A 20,601-nucleotide genomic window follows, 5' to 3' on the forward strand; every position below is an offset into this window, starting at 1 on the left:
TCTTGCCTGGAAAATCCCATGGCTGGAGGAGCCTGGTAGGCTGCAGTCCATGGGGTCGCTAAGAGTCAGACATGACTGAGTGACTTCACTTTCACTTTTCACTTTCATGCATTGGAGAAGGCAATGGCAACCCACTCCAGTGTTCTTGCCTGGAGAATCCCAGGGACGGGGGAGCCTGATAGGCTGCTGTCCATGGGGTCACACAGAGTTGGACACGACTGAAGTGACTTAGCAGCAGCAGCAGCACAGATTTATCCCAAAGCCTAGCTTGTATGAGTGTCATTTGTACTTGTATTATGAAAACTCTCTAAGTCTAGGTGTATTTCTGGACATATAATTGATGTTTATAACGATGTTGGAATACCTTTACAGAGTTTTATGTCACCCTGATTTGGTATGAAAATGTGGCATGTGTTTTCCTCTTTTTTCTGGTAGTCTTACTTGTGTCTTATTAGCTAAAGTCCAGGAAGAGATTGACCATGTGATCGGCAGACATCGGAGCCCCTGCATGCAGGACAGAAGCCACATGCCCTACATGGATGCTGTGGTGCACGAGATCCAGAGATATATTGACCTCGTCCCCACCAATCTGCCCCATGCGGTGACCCGTGACATTAAATTCAGAAACTACCTTATCCCCAAGGTAAATTTGTTTCTCTTACAGTGACCTCAACACTCTGAAGTTCCCATATTCACTGTATGATTTCAGTCCTCAAGATGAGAAAATTGGAAAAATCATACATGTGGCAGCTTAATAGGTTTTGTGTTGTTTCCAATTTGTGGCTATAAATCTTCATGATGGCTTTCCATATCTGGCTAAGTCTCCCAAATTGTTCTGCTTCTTTAATATTGTTTTGGCTACTCTTAGCTGTTTATCTTTCCAGGTAAATTTTAGTATTAATTTGTCAATTACCCAAAACATTCAGATGTGATTTTTTTCATGGTAGTATCAAATCAATTTGGAAATTGACATCTTGACATGCTGATGCTTTCAATTCACTGATACAGTTAATTTGGACTTTCTTTAATTTTTTTGATACTGTTTTGTTTTTAGTACAGTGACTTGCACATCTGTTATGTTTTTCTCAGATAAGAAATATTCTTGATTTTATTATATATTTCATAATTTTAAAATTGCTTTTTCCATTTTTTTGGTATATAGAAATATAATTGATTTTATTACCTTGATGACCTTATATCTAGCAACCTTTCCAAATTCATATATCATTGTTAATAATTTGTAGATTTATTTGTAATATCTATATTCACCACAATTCTGCCATCTGGTTTAATATTTGTTTTATTCTTTATTTTCCAATTCTCATGACTTTGATTTACTTTATTGCATTATCACACTAGCAGGATTTCAAGGATAATATTGAACAAGGTGGGGATAGTGGCTGTTGTTTCATTTATGATATCCTGGAAGAGGTGAGGGTTATATATCCCATCATTGAGAATGATATTTTATGTACATTTTTGTAAATATTAAAAAAGAAAGCAGTCTTATGGACTCTGTGAGAGAGGGAGAGGGTGGGAAGATTTGGGAGAATGGCATTGAAACATGTAAAATATCATGTATGAAACGAGTTGCCAGTCCAGGTTCGATGCACGATACTGGATGCTTGGGGCTGGTGCACTGGGACAACCCAGAGGGATGGAATGGGGAGGGAGGAGGGAGGAGGGTTCAGGATGGGGAACACATGTATACCTGTGGCAGATTCATTTTGATATTTGGCAAAACTAATACAGTTATGTAAAGTTTAAAAATAAAATAAAATTAAAATTAAAAAAAAAAAAGGAGATTAGGGAAATACTTCCTAATCCTATTTTTGTATGATTTGGGGGATAAACTTTATTTTTTATAGCAGTTTTAGGTTCACAGCAATTTTAAGCTGAAGATACAGTGATTTCCCATATACTTCCTGCCTCACCTATTATCAATATCCTCTACCACACTGGTACACTTTTTTACAATTGATGAGCCTATACTGACCATCATTAGCCTCCAAAGTTCATCATTTGCATTAGGGTTCACTCTTGTTGTTGTACATTTTGTGAGTTTGAGCAAGAGTCTAAAGATATGTATCCATCATTGTAGTATTATATAGAGTAGTTTCACAGCTCTAAAAATCCTCTGTGCTCTGTCTATTCATCCCTCTCTCTCCCAAACCCTTGGCAACCATTTTATGCCCATTGATTAGGAACTCCCTATTTTCCCCTCTCCCTTGCTGTTCACAATCTGTCTAATTTTTTCCACAAATGTGTGTATAATTTGATCAAATGGATTCTCTGCATTTGTTTATATGGTATATATTTTGTTCCCTCTATCTCTGTCTCTCTCATATATAAAAAGCTTAATTTGGTTTGCTACATTTTATTGAGGACATTTGTATTTTAATTTGTAAGAGGCTGGTCTACAATTATCCTCTCTCAAAATTTGTCAGACTTCTGGTATCAAGGTAATGCTGGCTTAATAAAATAGGTGGGAAATTTTCCATACTGTGGGTATGTTTTTATTATGTATATATATTTCTTTTGGGTGTTCAGTTAGTACTGCCTTTTCTGTGCCTAATAAGTATGGCTTAATCTCAGATATTATATAAGAAAAAACCGCAGTCTTAGGTGATGTTTGTCTTCTCCCAGAAAGTGTTCATCTTTCCTCCACTAGACAGAATTATATAACACCTCCTATTTCAGAATTGTATATGTACACAGTCAAAAATTGACTGCAGATGCCAATTTGCCTTCCCAAGTTTCTTCCATCTGGAATCTGGGGACCGATTTTAGTCAGCAGTTTTCCAGTGCTTTCTAACACATGGTTTCTGTTTTTATTCAGACTTTCCAGTTGGCATCCTACAAGCTATTCTATTTTGAGGACTGCATATGTTACTATTATATATAAAAATAAAATAACTAAAAATTCTACTTTGAGGAGAAAAAGGTTGTGAATTTCTTAAGGTTGAAATTATTACTGCTATCTTCTGGGAAAGATGGGATTCTGAACATCTGTGTGCCCTTATGACAACCACTAGCCACATGTGCCCAGTGAATGCCTGAAATGTGATTAATGCAACTGAGGAACTGAATTTTAAATTTTATTTACTTTTGACTTGCTTTAAGTATAAGTAGCCATAGATCACGCAAGTCTACCATGTTAGAGCTGCTCTAAGTTTTTTTTTTTTTTCCCTCTCACATGGGTTTAGAACTCCCTCATCCTTAATTCTGCAACACTAAAAACCTGAAAAATTAAAAACAAATATACATTTAGTGCAATTTCATTTGGTGGTCAAAACGTTACTGGAACTGAAGTGAATCTATTTTTATTCCTATTTATGTCACTTTGTGTGATTATTCATGTCCTACTGAAGACATTTGTATACTGTCGATAATACTAATCGTGTTTACTTCAAAATGTTGCCAGAATTAAACCATGTAACATATATTTTAAAATATGAGCTAAAACTATGAGACATTTTCGTCTATCAGAATGATGAAGTTAAAGGCTGAAAAAAATCTTTTACTAGTGAGGATATACGTAAACAAGTACTTTCAGGTGCCACTGGTAAGACTGTAAATTAGTATATCTTTTTTTTTCTTTTTTTGAAGGACACTTTGGCCATAATTATTAAAAAATAAAATACATCTTATAATGCAAGAGTTATAATTCTTGGTATCTACTACAAATGCTTGTGAAGGAATATCAAAATGCATCCTTGCATCATTACTTGTAATAAAAATATTTTTAGCTACTAAATGTTCATTGTAAGTGTAATGGCACATTTATATTGTGTAGTATGAATAAGGCAGATGTGTATGTGTTGACGGGCTTCCCAGGCGGAGCTAGTGCTAAAGAGCCCGCCTGCCAGTACAGGAGTCATCAGAGACACAGGTTTGATCCTGTGTCTGGAGGAGGAGAGCATGGCAATCCACTCCAGTATTCTTTTCTGGAGAATCACATGGGCAGAAAAGCCTGGTGGGCTACTGTCCATAGGGTCACAGAGAGTCTGACATGACTGAAGAGACTTAGCAGCAGTAGAAGCATATGTGTTGACATAGGGCAATATCTAAATTATTTCATTATAGAAAAAAATCAGAATCTAGTGGATGTTTGTCATTGGGTAAAAAGAGAAGAAAATGATAAGTAGTGTAAATGTATATAGGATTATCTGCTGATATGCATAATATCTCTGAAAGCACATGTAACTAGTTGGTGGGAATGATTATTTTTGAAAAGTCTAAATGAGTTGGTGCAGCTAGATAGAAGAAGACTCACTTTTTACCATGTATGCTTTTTGTGACAATATCTTCTATTTTTCACTTGAGGTATAAGTTATGTAAAAGAAAAATTACCCTTTTAAGTACAGAGTCTAAAGAGTTTTGACCAATATGTGAAGTTATGTCACTACCACCACAAGTAAGATATAAACACATTTTCATCATCTTGAAAATTTCCCTTATTCTCCTTTTGCAACCAATCCATTTCCCCCAATTTTAGCCCCTGATAACTACTAATCTGTTTTTATTTTATTTTTAAACTTTACAATATTGTATTGGTTTTGCCAAATATCAAAATGAATCTGCCACAGGTATACATGTGTTCCCCATCCTGAACCCTCCTCCCTCCTCCCTCCCCATACCATCCCTCTGGGTCGTCCCAGTGCACCAGCCCCAAGCATCCAGTATCATGCATCGAACCTGGACTGGCGACTCGTTTCATATATGATATTATACATATTTAAATGCCATTCTCCCAAATCAACTCACCCTCTCCCTCTCCCACAGAGTCCAAAAGACTGTTCTATACATCAGTGTCTCTTTTGCTGTCTCGTATACAGCGTTATTGTTACCATCTTTCTAAATTCCATATATATGCATTAGTATACTGTATTGGTATTTTTCTTTCTGACTTACTTCACTCTGTATAATAGGCTCCAGTTTCATCCACCTCATTAGAACTGATTCAAATGTACTCTTTTTAATGGCTGAGTAATACTCCATTGTGTATATGTACCACTGCTTTCTTATCCATTTATCTGCTGATGGACATCTAGGTTGCTTCCATGTCCTGGCTATGATAAACAGTGCTGCGATGAACACTGGGGTCCACGTGTCTCTTTCCCTTCTGGTTTCCTCAGTGTGTATGCCCAGCAGTGGGATTGCTGGATCATAAGGCAGTTCTATTTCCAGTTTTTTAAGGAGTCTCCACACTGTTCTCCATAGTGGCTGTACTAGTTTGCATTCCCACCAATAGTGTAAGAGGGTTCCCTTTTCTCCACACCCTCTCCAGCATTTATTGCTAATAGACTTTTGGATCGCAGCCATTCTGACTGGCGTGAAATGGTACCTCATAGTGGTTTTGATTTGCATTTCTCTGATAATGAGTGATGTTGAGCATCTTTTCATGTGTTTGTTAGCAATCTGTATGTCTTCTTTGGAGAAATGTCTATTTAGTTCTTTGGCCCATTTTTTGATTGGGTCGTTTATTTTTCTGGAATTGAGCTACAGGAACTGCTTGTATATTTTTGAGATTAATTCTGTGTCAGTTGTTTCATTTGCTATTATTTTCTCCCATTCTGAAGGTTGTCTTTTCACCTTGCTTATAGTTTCCTTTGTTGTGCAGAAGCTTTTAAATTTAATTAGGTCCCATTTGTTTATTTTTTGCTTTTATTTCCAATATTCTGGGAGGTGGGTCATAGAGGATCCTGCTGTGATGTATGTCAGAGAGTGTTTTGCCTATGTTCTCCTCTAGGAGTTTTATAGTTTCTGGTCTTACGTTTAGATCTTTAATCCATTTTGAGTTTATTTTTGTGTATGGTGTTAGAAAGTGCTCTAGTTTCATTCTTTTACAAGTGGTTGACCAGAGTTCCCAGCACCACTTGTTAAAGAGATTGTCTTTAATCCATTGTATATTCTTGCCTCCTTTGTCAAAGATAAGGTGTCCATATGTGCGTGGATTTATCTCTGGGCTTTCTATTTTGTTCCATTGATCTATATTTCTGTCTTTGTGCCAGTACCATACTGTCTTGATAACTGTGGCTTTGTAGTAGAGCCTGAAGTCAGGTAGGTTGATTCCTCCAGTTCCATTCTTCTTTCTCAAGATCGCTTTGGCTATTCGAGGTTTTTTGTATTTCCATACAAATTGTGAAATTATTTGTTCTAGCTCTGTGAAGAATGCTGTTGGTAGCTTGATAGGGATTGCATTGAATCTATAAATTGCTTTGGGTAGTATACTCATTTTCACTATATTGATTCTTCCAATCCATGAACATGGTATATTTCTCCATCTGTTAGTGTCCTCTTTGATTTCTTTCACCAGTGTTTTATAGTTTTCTATATATAGGTCTTTAGTTTCTTTAGGTCGATATATTCCTAAGTATTTTATTCTTTCCATTGCAATGGTGAATGGAATTGTTTCCTTAATTTCTCTTTCTGTTTTCTCATTATTAGTGTATAGGAATGCAAGGGATTTCTGTGTGTTGATTTTATATCCTGCAACTTTACTATAGTCATTGATTAGTTCTAGTAATTTTCTGGTGGAGTCTTAGGGTTTTCTATGTAGAGGATCATGTCATCTGCAAGCAGTGAGAGTTTTACTTCTTCTTTTTCAATTTGGATTCCTTTTATTTCTTTTTCTGCTCTGACTGCTGTGGCCAAAACTTCCAAAACTATGTTGAATAGTAATGGTGAAAGTGGGCACCCTTGTCTTGTTCCTGACTTTAGAGGAAGTGCTTTCAATTTTTCACCGTTGAGGATAATGTTTGCTGTGCGTTTGTCATATATAGCTTTTATTATGTTGAGGTATGTTCCTTCTATTCCTGCTTTCTGGAGAGTTTTTATCATAAATGGATGTTGAATTTTGTCTAAGGCTTTCTCTGCATCTATTGAGATAATCATATGGTTTTTATTTTTCAATTTGTTAATGTGGTGTATTCCATTGATTGATTTGTGGATATTGAAGAATCCTTGCATCCCTGGGATAAAGCCCACTTGGTCATGGTGTATGATCTTTTTAATGTGTTGTTGGATTCTGATTGCTAGAATTTTGTTAAGGATTTTTGCATCTATGTTCATCAGTGATATTGGCCTGTAATTTTCTTTTTTGTGGCATCTTTGTCAGGTTTTGGTATTAGGGTGATGGTCGCCTCATAGAATGAGTTTGGAAGTTTACCTTCCTCTGCAATTTTCTGGAAGAGTTTGAGTAGGATAGGTGTTAGCTCTTCTCTAAATTTTTGGTAGAATTCAGCTGTGAAGCCATCTGGACCTGGGCTTTTGTTTGCTGGAAGATTTTTGATTACAGTTTCAATTTCTGTGCTTGTGATGGGTCTGTTAAGATTTTCTATTTCTTCCTGGTCCAGTTTTGGAAAGTTGTACTTTTCTAAGAATTTGTCCATTTCTTCCACGTTGTCCATTTTATTGGCATATAATTGTTGATAGTAGTCTCTTATGATCCTTTGTATTTCTGTGTTGTCTGTTGTGATCTCTCCATTTTCACTTCTAATTTTATTGATTTGATTTTTCTCCCTTTGTTTCTTGATGAGTCTGGCTAATGGTTTGTCAATTTTATTTATCCTTTCAAAGAACCAGCTTTTGGCTTTGTTGATTTTTGCTATGGTCTCTTTTGTTTCTTTTGCATTTATTTCTGCCCTAATTTTTAAGATTTCTTTCCTTCTACTAACCCTGGGGTTCTTCATTTCTTCCTTTTCTAGTTGCTTTAGGTGTAGAGTTAGGTTATTTATTTGACTTTTTTCTTGTTTCTTGAGGTATGCCTGTGTTGCTATGAACTTTCCCCTTAGGACTGCTTTTACCGTGTCCCACAGGTTTTGGGTTGTTGTGTTTTCATTTTCATTCGTTTCTATGCAAATTTTGGTTTCTTTTTTGATTTCTTCTGTGATTTGTTGGTTATTCAGCAGCGTGTTGTTCAGCCTCCATATGTTGGAATTTTTAATAGTTTTCCTCCTGTAATTGAGATCTAACCTTACTGCATTGTGGTCAGAAAAGATGCTTGGAGTGATTTCAATTTTTTTGAATTTACCAATGCTAGATTTATGGCCTAGGATGTGATCTATCCTGGAGAAGGTTCCATGTGTGCTTGAGAAAAAGGTGAAATTCATTGTTTTGGGATGAAGTGTCCTATAGATATCAATTAGGTCTAACTGGTTTATTGTATCATTTAAAGTTTGTGTTTCCTTGTTAATTTTCTGTTTAGTTGATCTATCCATAGGTGTGAATGGGGTATTAAAGTCTCCCACTATTATTGTGTTATTGTTAATTTCCCCTTTCATACTTGTTAGCATTTGTCTTACATATTGCGGTGCTCCGTGTTGGGTGCATATATATTTATAATTGTTATATCTTCTTCTTGGATTGATCCTTTGATCATTATGTAGTGACCATCTTTGTCTCTTTTCACAGCCTTTGTTTTAAAGTCTATTTTATCTGATATGAGTATTGCTACTCCTGCTTTCTTTTGGTCCCTATTTGCATGGAAAATGTTTTCCAGCCCTTCACTTTCAGTCTGTATGTGTCCCCTGTTTTGAGGTGGGTCTCTTGTAGACAGCATATATAAGGGTCTTGTTTTTGTATCCATTCAGCCAGTCTTTGTCTTTTGGTTGGGGCATTCAACCCATTTACGTTTAAGCTAATTATTGATAAGTATGATCCCATTGCCATTTACTTTATTGTTTTGGGTTCGAATTTATACACCATTTTTGTGTTTCCTGTCTAGAGAATATCCTTTAGTATTTGTTGGAGAGCTGGTTTGGTGGTGCTGAATTCTCTCAGCTTTTGCTTGTCTGTAAGGCTTTTGATTTCTCCTTCATATTTGAATGAGATCCTTGCTGGGTACAATAATCTGGCTGTAGGTTATTTTCTTTCATCACTTTAAGTATGTCTTGCCATTCCCTCCTGGCTTGAATAGTTTCTATTGAAAGATCAGCTGTTATCCTTATGGGAATTCCCTTGTGTGTTATTTGTTGTTTTTCCCTTGCTGCTTTTAATATTTGTTCTTTGTGTTTGATCTTTGTTAATTTGATTAATATGTGTCTTGGGGTGTTTCGCCTTGGGTTTATCCTGTTTGGGACTCTCTGGGTTTCTTGGACTTGAGTGATTATTTCCTTCCCCATTTTAGGGAAGTTTTCAACTATTATCTCCTCAACTATTTTCTCATGGTTTTTCTTTTTGTCTTCTTCTTCTGGGACCCCTATGATTCGAATGTTGTAGCGTTTAATATTGTCCTGGAGGTCTCTGAGGTTGTCCTCATTTCTTTTAATTCATTTTTCTTTTTTCATCTTTGATTCATTTATTTCTACCATTCTATCTTCTAATTCACTAATCCTATCCTCTGCCTCTGTTATTCTACTATTTGTTGCCTCCAGAGTGTTTTTAATTTCATTTATTGCATTATTCATTATATATTGACTCTTTTTTATTTCTTCTAGGTTCTTGTTAAACCTTTCTTACATCTTCTCAATCCTTGTCTCCAGGCTATTTATCTGTGATTCCATTTTGATTTCAAGATTTTGGATCAATTTCACTATCATTATTCGGAATTCTTTATCAGGTAGATTCCCTATCTCTTCCTCTTTTGTTTGCTTTGGTGGGCATTTATCCTGTTCCTTTACCTGCTGGGTATTCCTCTGTCTCTTCATCTTGTTTAAATTGCTGAGTTTGGGGTGTCCTTTCTGTATTCTGGCAGTTTGTGGAGTTCTCTTTATTGTGGCATTTCCTCGCTGTGTGTGGGTTTGTACAGGTGGCGTGTCAAGGTTTCTTGGTTAGGGAAGCTTGTGTCAGTGTTCTGGTGGGTGGAGCTGGATTTCTTCTCTATGGAGTGCAATGAAGTGTCCAGTAATGAGTTATGAGATGTCTATGGTTTTGGGGTGACTTTGGGCAGCCTGTATCTTGGAGCTCAGGGCTGTGTTCCTGTGTTGCTGGAGAATTTGCTTGGTATGTCTTTCCCTGGAACTTGTTGGCCCTTGTGTGGTGCTTGATTTCAGTGTAGGTATGGAGGCGTTTGATGAGCTCCTGTCAATTAATGTTCCCTGGAGTCAGGGTTTGGACTTAAGCCTCCTGCTTCCAGTTATCAGTCTTATTTTTACAGTAGTTTCAAAACTTCTCCTTCTATACAGTACCATTGATAAAACATCTACGTTAAAGATGAAAAGTTTCTCCACCATGAGGGTCACCCAGAGAGGTTCACAGCGTTACATGGAGAAGAAAAGAGGGAGGAGGGAGTTAGAGGCGACCCGAATGAGATGAGGTGGAATCAATAGAGGAGAGAGTGGGCTAGCCAGTAATCACTTCCTTATGTGCACTCCACAACTGGACCACTCAGAGATGTTCACGGAGTTATACAGAGAAGAGAAGAAGGATGAAGAAGACAGAGGTGGCCAGGAGGATAAAAGGGGGGAATGAAAAGGATGGAGACAGATCCAGCCAGTAATCAGTTCCCTAAGTGTTCTCCATGGTCTGGAACACACAGAAATTCACAGAGTTGGGTAGAGTAGAGAGGGATTAGGGAGGAGACACAGGCGACCTGGTGGAGAAAAAGGAGAGTCCAAAGGGAGAGAGAGCAGTCAAGCCAGTAATCTCACTCCCTAGTGAAAAATGGGTACTGAAGATTGGGTTCTTAAAGGTATAAAATTGGTAACAAATACCTAAAAGCAAAAATTAAAAATCTAGAGTTTGGAATTTCAAAAATACAATGTTAAGGAAAAGAAGGAAAAGAAAGAGAGGAAAAAAAACAAACAAAAACAAAGTCACAAAAATTATAAAGAAAATATAGGTACAAAATTGATAACAAATACCAAAAAGCAAAAGTTAAAAATCTAGAGTAGAGTTTGGAATTTCAAAAATACAATGTTAAAAAAAGGAAGAAGAAAAAGAGAGAGAGAGAGAAAAACAAACAAAAACCAAATAAAGTCGAAAAAATTATAAAGAAAATATAGGTACAAAATTGATAACAAACACCAAAAAGCATAAATTAAAAATCTAGAGTAGAGTTTGGAATTTCAGATATACAATGTTATATAAAAGAAGAAGAGAAAGAGAGAGAGAGAGGAAAAAAAAGTCGGAAAAATTATAAAAAAAAAATAGGTACAAAATTGATAACAAATACCAAAAAGCTAAAATTAAAAATCTAGAGTAGAGTTTGGAATTTCAAAAATACAATGTTAAAGAAAAGAAGAAGAAAAATAAAAACAAGGTCACAAAAATTATAAAAACTATATATATGAAGTTTGTTTTAAAAAAAATAGGGTCTTTTTTTTTTGCAAAGTAATAGTAGGTTATAAAAGTGAAAATTAAAGGAATAATAGAGGACTTAAAAATTTTTTTAAAAATTAAAAAAAAAAGAAAGAATGATCGTAACAATAGTAAAAATATATCTAGGACTTTCTCTGGTTTTGTTTGGGTATTGTGGGTTCAGTTCATTTTTGGCTAGTTCCTTGGTCCAACTTATATTTCTCAAGATCTATAGGCCCCTTCCTATGTAGTTGGTACTAACCACAGGGTTTTAATCTATTGCCTGTAGCTTCCAAGGCGGTTCCCTCTGTTATAGCTTCTTCTGTTTGCTGGTCTCTTCAGTGTCTGTTTTCCACCCTGACACAAAGGGGACGGTGGTGGACACTTTTTTTTTTTTTTTTAAGGCTCACTTGTTCAGTCACACTGTGGGGAGGGAGGGACGCTGCAAACAAATAACACTGGCGTGTGCTCGCAGTGCCTCAGCCTCACTGGGTCTGCCCCCGCTCACGGAGCATCTAGCCTCCCTGCCCACAATGCTCAGGCTCTAGGTTGCTCCGCCGGGAACCATCCGTGGCTGGCCCTGGGCTGCTTGCACCTCCCAGGTCCAAGCTGCTCAGGTTCAGGCACTCGGGTAGTCCTCAGAGGTGCAGACTCAGTTGGGCCTGCATTTTGTGCCCTTCCCAGATCCGAGCAGGTCAGGTGATGAGCTGTTTGGTGAGCGCGATTGCTGCGACTTATCACCTCCCTGCCACTCGGTTATCTAGGTGTACAACTGGCACACCTTCTCAGGCGGATGTTGACCGTCCAGACCCCTAAGAAGTTTTAGTTAGCAAAGAAGCCTGCTTACAGTTTTATAGATAATGTCTCTCTGCAGCTGCAATTGCCCCCTTCCTGCTCTGGCTGCCTGTCACTGGAGGGGGATGGTCTGCAGCCAGCTATCTCTGTTCAGTCCTTTGTTTCGTGCGCTGGCCTGGCGGTATCTTAGGTTAGGGCTGGCTTTTTGCGTGGTAGATATCCCACAGTCTGGTTTGCTAGCCCAAATTATTTTGCTCAGATAGCGCTCCGGGTATTCAGGCCAGATCCGTACTCTAAGCGATGCAGCCCGCGCCGCGCCTCCCTGCCCAGCCCCCACTTGCTAGTGGCGTGTGCAGGCATCTGCGCTGGTTCTCTGCTAGGGGAGTTACCATAGGGCTCGTAATCTGCGGGTTTTAATTGTTTATTTATTTTTCCTCCCTGTTATGTTGCCCTCTGTGCTTCCAAGGCTTGGCACAGATTCAGCAGTGAGATGGTTTCCTGGTGTTTGGAAACTTCTCCCTTTTTAAGACTCCCTTCCCGGGATGGAACTCCGTCCCTCCCTCTTTTGTCTCTTTTTTTGTGTTTTATATTTTTTCCTACCTCCTTTTGAAGACTTGCATTGCTTTTCTGGGTGCCTGATGTCCTCTGCCGGCATTCAGAAGTTGTTTTGTGGAATTTACTCGGCGTTTAAATGTTCTTTTGATGAATTTGTGGGGGAGAAAGTATTCTCCCTGTCCTACTCCTCCGCCATCTTAGCTCCTCCTCTACTAATCTGTTTTTAGTCCTACAGTTTTGCCTTTTCAAGACTGTAATATAATGGAATGTGATGTAAGTGAAATAACTTATAATCAATATATGCCTTTATCTTTTTTATGTGGCAGAATGTTTGAGATTCATCTTTTATTGCATATATTAGTTTATTCCTTTTCTATTGATGAGTAATCCATCATATGGAGTACCACAAATTGTCTATGCATTAACTGATTGATGAATATGTGGGTTGTTTCCAACTTGGGGCCATTTGAATAAAGGTACTATCAACATTTGCATACAGGTTTTTGTGTGGACCTAAGTTTTCATTTCTTTTAGGTAATACCAAAGGGTGAGAGTGTTGTTTAAATGTTTAACTTCATTTTTAAAAACCCATCAAACGGTTTTCTAATATGGCTGTGACATTTTACATTCCAAGTAGCAATATATGAGAGTTCCAGTTGCTGGGGGTACCCTTCACCACTTGCCTTTGTTAGTGTTCTTAAATTTTTTTTTAAATTAATTCATTATCTTGTATTAATGGCTTCTGACCGTTTGTTTTGTTTGTGGTATTTATTAGTATTCCTCCAGCCAGATCACCTGCTTTCTACCCCAAACAAAGCAATATGTTTTGAAAATGGTTTTATGGGGCTGTTCTTGGGTGGCGGTGGGAAAGGGAATTTTGGCAAGATTGCCATTGATTAGTAGGGGAAAAAATTAGAAAAATATGAAACCAAGTACATGTCTCTCCCCATATATACACCTGTATATATGTCTACTCACATGGCCGGCCAAGCCAGCCCTTGGGGGCTTTGAACAATTATCTCAATGCCTCTTTACGTTTCCCTTGTCCTGAGAATGGAAAGGGGCGAAAGCGAGAGAGTTCAGATCTGTAAGTATTTTTAAACAAACAAACAAACAAAAAAAACATTTAAAGCATCGTTAGAAACTTTGGTGGAATTGATTGTCTGGCATGCTAAAGCAGTCCCACTTTTCCGTAGAAGGCCTTGTAGGCTTGCATCAAAAGAGGGCTGACCCCAAGAGGAAGGTGGGGCGGAGGCAGAGGTTAAAGGTCTTTACCTCGGCGACGCACCGTGGAGCCTCACGGCCTTCCTCTCGTTGGTACCTGTAGTCCCCGCGAGGAGAGTGACAGGCGAGGGGTGGAAGCCGCCTCACGGCTGACACGGTGTGCTCTCCAACGCACTTCTTTCCTGCACAGGGAACTCCTTGGGGTTGTTGGCCGGGCGGTGCCGTGGGACGTAGTCCAACCTGTGGCAAGAGTCTCCTCTCCGAGGGCTCAGGGCACGTGGGGCGGCGCCTCCTGGACCAGGTGGAGAACTCGATTTTCTCTTCCCAGAGTGTGACAGGCTGGCAGCTCTCACAGAACCCTAGCCGGTGGCACAGTTGTGCATCCCGCAGGGCTCGGGGCCTGGGCGCGGAAAGGCTGCACTTGGGATGAGGAGGGATGAGGTCGGAGACTAAGCAAAGGCTCATTCCCACACTGTTTTGTTGTTGTTGTTTGTGGCTTGCATTGTGTGTGGCTAAGTGGGCGGGTCACGGGCAAGTACCGGCCGCTGGCACTAAAAGGAAGGGACCTTGGTGCGCGGTCTACGTGGCCCCTGACTTCCGCGCCCTAACACTTGCTGATGCGCCCTCTAAATTTTAGACACTGTAATAGTTGTGTGGTGATACAACATTTTGTTTTACTTTTGTTTTTTCGGTGAATAGTGATTTTTTTTTTTCATATGTTGATTGGCCATTCATATATGTTGATTGATATTGTTTGCTCAAGTTATAGTTCTATTTTTTATTGGATTGTTTGCCCACTCCAGTACTCTTGTCTGGAAAATCCCATGGACGGAGGAGCCTGGAGGGATGCAGTCCATGGGGTCGCTGAGGGTCGGACACGATTGAGTGACTTCACTTTCACTTTTCACTTTCATGCATTGGAGAAGGAAATGGCAATCCACTCCAGTGTTCTTGCCTGGAGAATCCCAGGGACTGCAGAGCCTGGTGGGCTGCCATCTATAGGGTCACACAGAGTTGGACACGACTGAAGTGACTTAACAGCAGTTGCCTTCAGTTCAGTCGCTGCGTCGTGTCCAACTCTGTGTGACCCCATGGACTGCAGCACGCCAGGCTTCCCTGTCCATTGGAAACTCTGGGAGTCCACCCATATCCATGTCCATTGAGTTGGTGATGCCATCCAACCATCTCATCCTCTGTCATCCCCTTCTCCTCCCGCCTTCAGTCTTTCCCAGCATCAGGGTCTTTTCCAATGCCAGCTCTTCACATCAGGTGGCCAAAGTATTGGAGTTTCAGCTTCAGCATTAGTCCTTCCAATGAATTTCAGGACTGATTTCCTTTAGGATGGACTGGTTGGATCTCCTGGCAGTCTTGTTTGCCTTATTACTTATCGCAGTTCTTTATATATTTTGCATGCAATCCCTTTATCATGTCTAAGTGCTGCAAATATTTTACTCCCAATATGTGTCTTTTTCTTTCTTTTTTTTGGTTTCTAACAATGTTTTTGAAAGAGCAGAAATTTTTTTAGAAAAAAGTGGAAGTTTAAAATTTTGATGGTGTCCAATTTATCAGTTATTTCCCTTATGACCCATGTTTTTGTGTCATACTTATTTTCCAGCATGGTATCAAATATTTATGCTCATCTTTTCTTTTTCAAGTTTTATACTTTTAGCTTTTATATTTAAGTCTATGATCCATTTAAAGTTTATTTTTACTTATGGTGTGAAATAATGATCACACTTTTTTCTTTATGGATATCTACCTGTCCCAATACCATTTGCTAAAAATACACCTGCTTTTAAAACTTAAGGTAACATTTCCTTGTGGTATTTGTTTTGAGATTATACAAGGCAATAATTAAAAAAATAAAATTATAAACCTTAAATGTGATAAACTTAAGGGGTAGAATTACTCCTAACTTTAAATTTAAAAAAACCTTAAATTTAAATAGGATTTAAACACACAGTGGATATATATATATATATATATATGTGAAATATATGTGAAAATGTGTATATATTTACATTTTAACTACATATTTAGCATCTATCACACTTAAACCTAAATAATACTTCAGTATGCATATCTTCTAAACAAGTGAACAAGAACTTTATCTGCATAACAGTAAAAGCATTCACACTAAAGGAATTATCATCTATATAATAATTTTATCTAGTATATATACTATAATTACATTTTCTCAGTTATCCTAATATATCTTGTATAGTTCCTCTTGAAGGGGCATCTAGTGTCCAGTCAAGGAACAAGTATTTAATTTGTCTGTCCCTTTACTCCCCTGTTACCAAGAACAGTTCCTGTTCCTATGTTTATTTCAATACATTGACAACTTTGAAGAGTCTAAGACAATTGTCATGTTAAACCTTTGGCAGTCTGGCTTTGGCAATTGTTTTCTTGAGATTAGATACCAATTCTGTGTATTTGGAAAGAAAATTACATAGGAGATGTTGTGTATGTCCCACTGCATTGGATTTTGGCTGAAGACATGTATTGTCAGTTTATCCCATTATTGGTAATGCTAAAATGATCACTTATTAAGGAGGAATCTTCCATATCTCTCTATTGATGAGTGTCTGTTTTCATAGGTAATTAATTAAAAATCTATGGCATGTACTTTAAGACTTAGTGTATACTGTTTCCTAAAACATTCATCCAACAGTTTCAGTATTAATTGATAATCTTTATCTGCTTTGTTGAAAAATGAGAATTTTTCTAATGTTATCATCTCTGTTTTTTTTAAATCTAGAATTCATCCCTAATGTGTTTCTCCACATTTTAAAATTAAGAGAAACAGATTTCATCCCAAAGATAAATGCTCAGTAGTTGTTAGTGTACTTGTCTAAGAAATCATTTTTTCCTCTTGGGAAGATTTTCTTTTTTATTGTGGTAAAATCCTTGGAAGGAATGTTATGACCAACCTATACAGCATATTAAAAAGCAGAGACATTACTTTGTCAACAAAGGTCTGTCTAGTCAAGGCTATGGTTTTTCCAGTGGTCGTGTATGGATGTGAGAATTAGACTATAAAGAAAGCTGAGTGCTAAAGAACTGATGCTTTTGAACTGTGGTGTTGGAGAAGACTCTTGAGAGTCCCTTGTACTGCAAGGAGATCCAGCCAGTCCATCCTAAAGGAGATCAGTCCTGGGTGTTCATTGGAAGGACTGATGTTGAAGCTGAAACTCCAATACTTTGGCCACCTGATGCGAAGAGCTGACTCATTGGACAAGACCCTGATGCTGGGAAAGATTGAGGGCAGGAGAAGAAGGGGACGACAGAGGATGAGATGGTTGGATGGCATTACCAACTCAATGGACATGGGTTTGGGTGGACTCTGGGAGTTGGTGATGGACAGGGAGGCCTGGCGTGCTGCGGTTCACGGGGTCGCAAAGGGTCAGACACGACTGAGCAACTGAACTCAACTGAAAATAAGTTATAATGTAAAAATTACCATTTTAACTACTTTAAAGTGAGCAATTCAGTGAAATTTAGTACATTCACAATGTTGTGCAACCATAGCTGCTATCTAGTTCAGAACATTTTCATCACTCCAAAAAGAAACCCAACCCATCCATTAAGCAGTGATTGCCCATTCCTCCCTCCCTCCAGCCCCTGACAACCACTAACCTGTTTCCATCTGTATAGATTTGCCAGATGTCATTTTTAATCGTATCAGACCTCTATTTTTGAAAAGCCCTATAAACAGGTTCTAAATACATCTGACTTTTCAAGAGTGATCAGAGGCTTCCATTTTAAAACATAATCCACATATTAGATGTATGAAAACGAAATGATGAAATTGAGCAAAACAAACAGCAGTGTCTAAATACTGTGATAAGCAAAGGGGATTCAGAAACCAAGTAACCAAGTACTCAGTACTTCAGATGCTATTGGAGGCTACTTTAGTAACATCACTGCCATTGATCTTAAACCCATCCGTGTTTATTGCTTGGTCTGTCTCTCTGGAATTGCCACTGCCCTTCTTTGGCCCTGGGGCTCCTCATCTATAGATAAAAGACTGGACTAAATGATTTGCAACATTTCTTTTGCTCCATGATTTCTTATAACTCAGTTGATCTTCATCTTTCATTCCAGGGCATGACTGTAATAACATCACTGAGTTCTGTGCTACATGATGAGAAAGAATTCCCCAACCCAAAGGTATTTGACCCTGCCCACTTCCTGGATGAGAGCGGCAACTTTAAGAAGAGTGACTACTTCATGGCTTTCTCAGCAGGTAATAAAAGTTAATTTCCTTAAGTACTTAGGGAACAAGGTACCTTTCTGGAGTTGGTTGGAACTTAATGATGCCCTCTCTGGGGCTGGTAGAAATGCTTTTTGTCCATGATCACAAGCACCACTTTTAATGCCCTTGTGTTTCCTCCCCTCACCATACATCCCCAATATTGGAACTTCAGGGAGGTGACCCAGTTCTTCCAAAGTAAGAAAGCTAGAAAACAAGTTAATTGAATTATGCCTCTAGCATAATTCAATAATAATCTTAGGTAGCACTGAGTTACCTGTGAGCTCCTCTTAGCAGGTGAAACTTTTAGACTTTCCTTGCCTGCCATGAGAAAGGTACATACATCCAAAAGTTTGAGTATTTTCCATGTGATATCCCTCACTCCCTAGGCTGAGTTCTGGGGTTAAAAGTACAGAATGGGCACCAAAGTGGGCTCACAATCTAGTTAGGGAAGCAAATTACTAAAGAGAACATTGAATAGTGTTGTGAGAGAGGAAAGCACAGGCTGTTCATGAGACCAGAAGGAGAAACCCTGTTTTCTGGTCACTCATACACCACAGTGAGGCATAAAATGGAATAAGGAACATTCTTACAGAAGAAAGCGAATTTGAACTGCCTCACAGGAACAAAGTGAGAAGAGAAAGCAGGGCAATTTTACAGGAGCAGGACGTTCTTTTAGATTGAGAAAGTCAGAACCTGCCGACTAACTGCAGTGTCAGTGAGTCCTTGGAAATGTGGCAGGATACCCTGCAGTGGTTCCAGAGCACTGTGGTCATCTTCCACTGCTGATCATAGATCTTGAAACTGGGTCTCCACAACTACAGTGTGTGCTGAGTCTCTGGCCACAGACTCACCTCCTTGTATTTGGCAGCTTTTGATGCCTGCTTTGTGTCTTGCTCTGTATATACCAAGATGTTAAGGACTGAGCCTTCCCTTCAAAATCACACATTTTAGCATAGCAGAAGAACCAGAATTATGATCAAGGTGATTTATGCTTCAACTGAAACAATGAATGTGATATTGAGGAAACTCAGAGAGGGCAAGATTCTACTGTCTGTGAATATCGCAAAGACCATAAAGAGGAAATGACATGGGACACAGGTCCTGAAGGAAGTGTCAAAGAAATGCATCTTGACCGAATGAAACATCATGAGACAAAACTAGAGGTTTCATGGTGTTTTGGAGGTTGATGAAGAGCGGGTATGGCTAGAGCTGAGAGTAGAGGGTGTGAAGAATGGAAAGAATGATATCGAACATCATACTGGGAACAAAATATGAAGGGCCAGCTCAACTCATTTGGACCTCATAACAGATGGGAGAGACATTTAATGTTTTCAAGTGGGAGACTGACACATTTAGACATGTACTTTTGAAAGCACATGGAGGAAAAATATCTTTAGCTGAATTTTGTGCCAGAAGTAGAAAGGAAGCACATATATACAAGTTCCCTCCTCTCAGGGCTTCCGATAGAAACTGGAAGTGGAAAAGAGCAGTTAAAATGTGGGAATACACAATGAAGTGCTTGACACAGAGTTGACATTCAATCAATATTTACTGAATGAAAAATTCTTATGAAGATATTAGGTGAATAGCGAGTGTGTCTCTCCTTCTGTTTATCTGTCTCTAAACATCTTTCCAGGCCTCTATCTGTTCAATCATTCATACATTTTGTGACAATTCAAAATGTAATGCTCAAGGAACAAATCACCTCTGTGTGTATTTTCAGGAAAACGAAGTTGTGTGGGAGAAGGCCTGGCCCGCATGGAGCTGTTTTTATTTTTGACCACCATTTTACAGAAATTTACCCTGAAATCTGTGGTTGACCCAAAGGACCTCGACACCACCCCAGTTTCTAGTGGGTTTGGCCATGTACCGCCCCCATACCAGCTCTGCTTCACTCCTCTGTGATGAAGGGCAGTCCATCGGCTGCTGCTGTGCTGTTGTCTGTAATTAACTCTCATCTGGGCTATCACTCACCTCCTTCTTACTACCAGGGATACTCTTTCTGACCGCCCATCTCATACTGCCACAATTTTCTCAGTATCCAGTGAATATCCAACTTCCATGAAAGGAAAGTCTCCTGAGTTTTACTGCACAAATGTATTTGTTGTCCTCATGTTCTGTAACACTTATATTGACTACCACATATGCTAATACTTCTTAGTACCATGTTATCTCTGTAAAACAGAGTGGAATTGTTGGTATAAGCCAACACACAGCCATTTGCTCTCCAGATGTTCTAAATAAAAAGCAGCAGTATTTGCTGAGCCAGTCTCAGACTTTCCTTCTTTTGTACGTAACGCAGGTAAGGAATGAATGAAAGTAAGAGTCTGAAGAGGCCGTGCTTGTGCTCGTAATGATACACAGAGAGGGACAAAGGGTAAGAGGGCAGGAAAACTCTTTGCTGAGTATCACCTGGGCTTACTTGAAGATTGGATTTGGAAATGAGAGAAATTGTGTCCAAGAGCAGGTCCAGCCTGTAGGCAAATAGTGAGAAAATCAGCATTTGGGAGGACTGAATAATAAGTGTT

The 20,601-nt window shown here is 38.7% G+C and overlaps 1 protein-coding gene across 2 annotated transcripts in view; it reads left to right on the plus strand.

Annotated features, from left to right (window-relative positions):
* Nucleotides 1-20,306, plus strand: part of LOC129636672 (cytochrome P450 2C18-like) — a 43,381-nt gene extending 23,075 nt beyond the window's left edge. For both annotated transcript variants that reach the window (XM_055560244.1, XM_055560245.1), the window contains 3 exons: nucleotides 456-643; nucleotides 17,923-18,064; nucleotides 19,797-20,306. In XM_055560244.1, the coding sequence (XP_055416219.1) occupies nucleotides 456-643; nucleotides 17,923-18,064; nucleotides 19,797-19,978 (512 nt within the window). In that variant the 3' untranslated portion in view covers nucleotides 19,979-20,306. The remainder of the gene's footprint in view (nucleotides 1-455; nucleotides 644-17,922; nucleotides 18,065-19,796) is intronic.
* The last annotated feature ends 295 nt before the right edge of the window (nucleotides 20,307-20,601 follow it).

The sequence above is a fragment of the Bubalus kerabau genome, chromosome 22, assembly GCF_029407905.1.
Source record: "Bubalus kerabau isolate K-KA32 ecotype Philippines breed swamp buffalo chromosome 22, PCC_UOA_SB_1v2, whole genome shotgun sequence".
In the NCBI taxonomy this organism is placed as follows: Eukaryota; Metazoa; Chordata; class Mammalia; order Artiodactyla; family Bovidae; genus Bubalus; species Bubalus kerabau.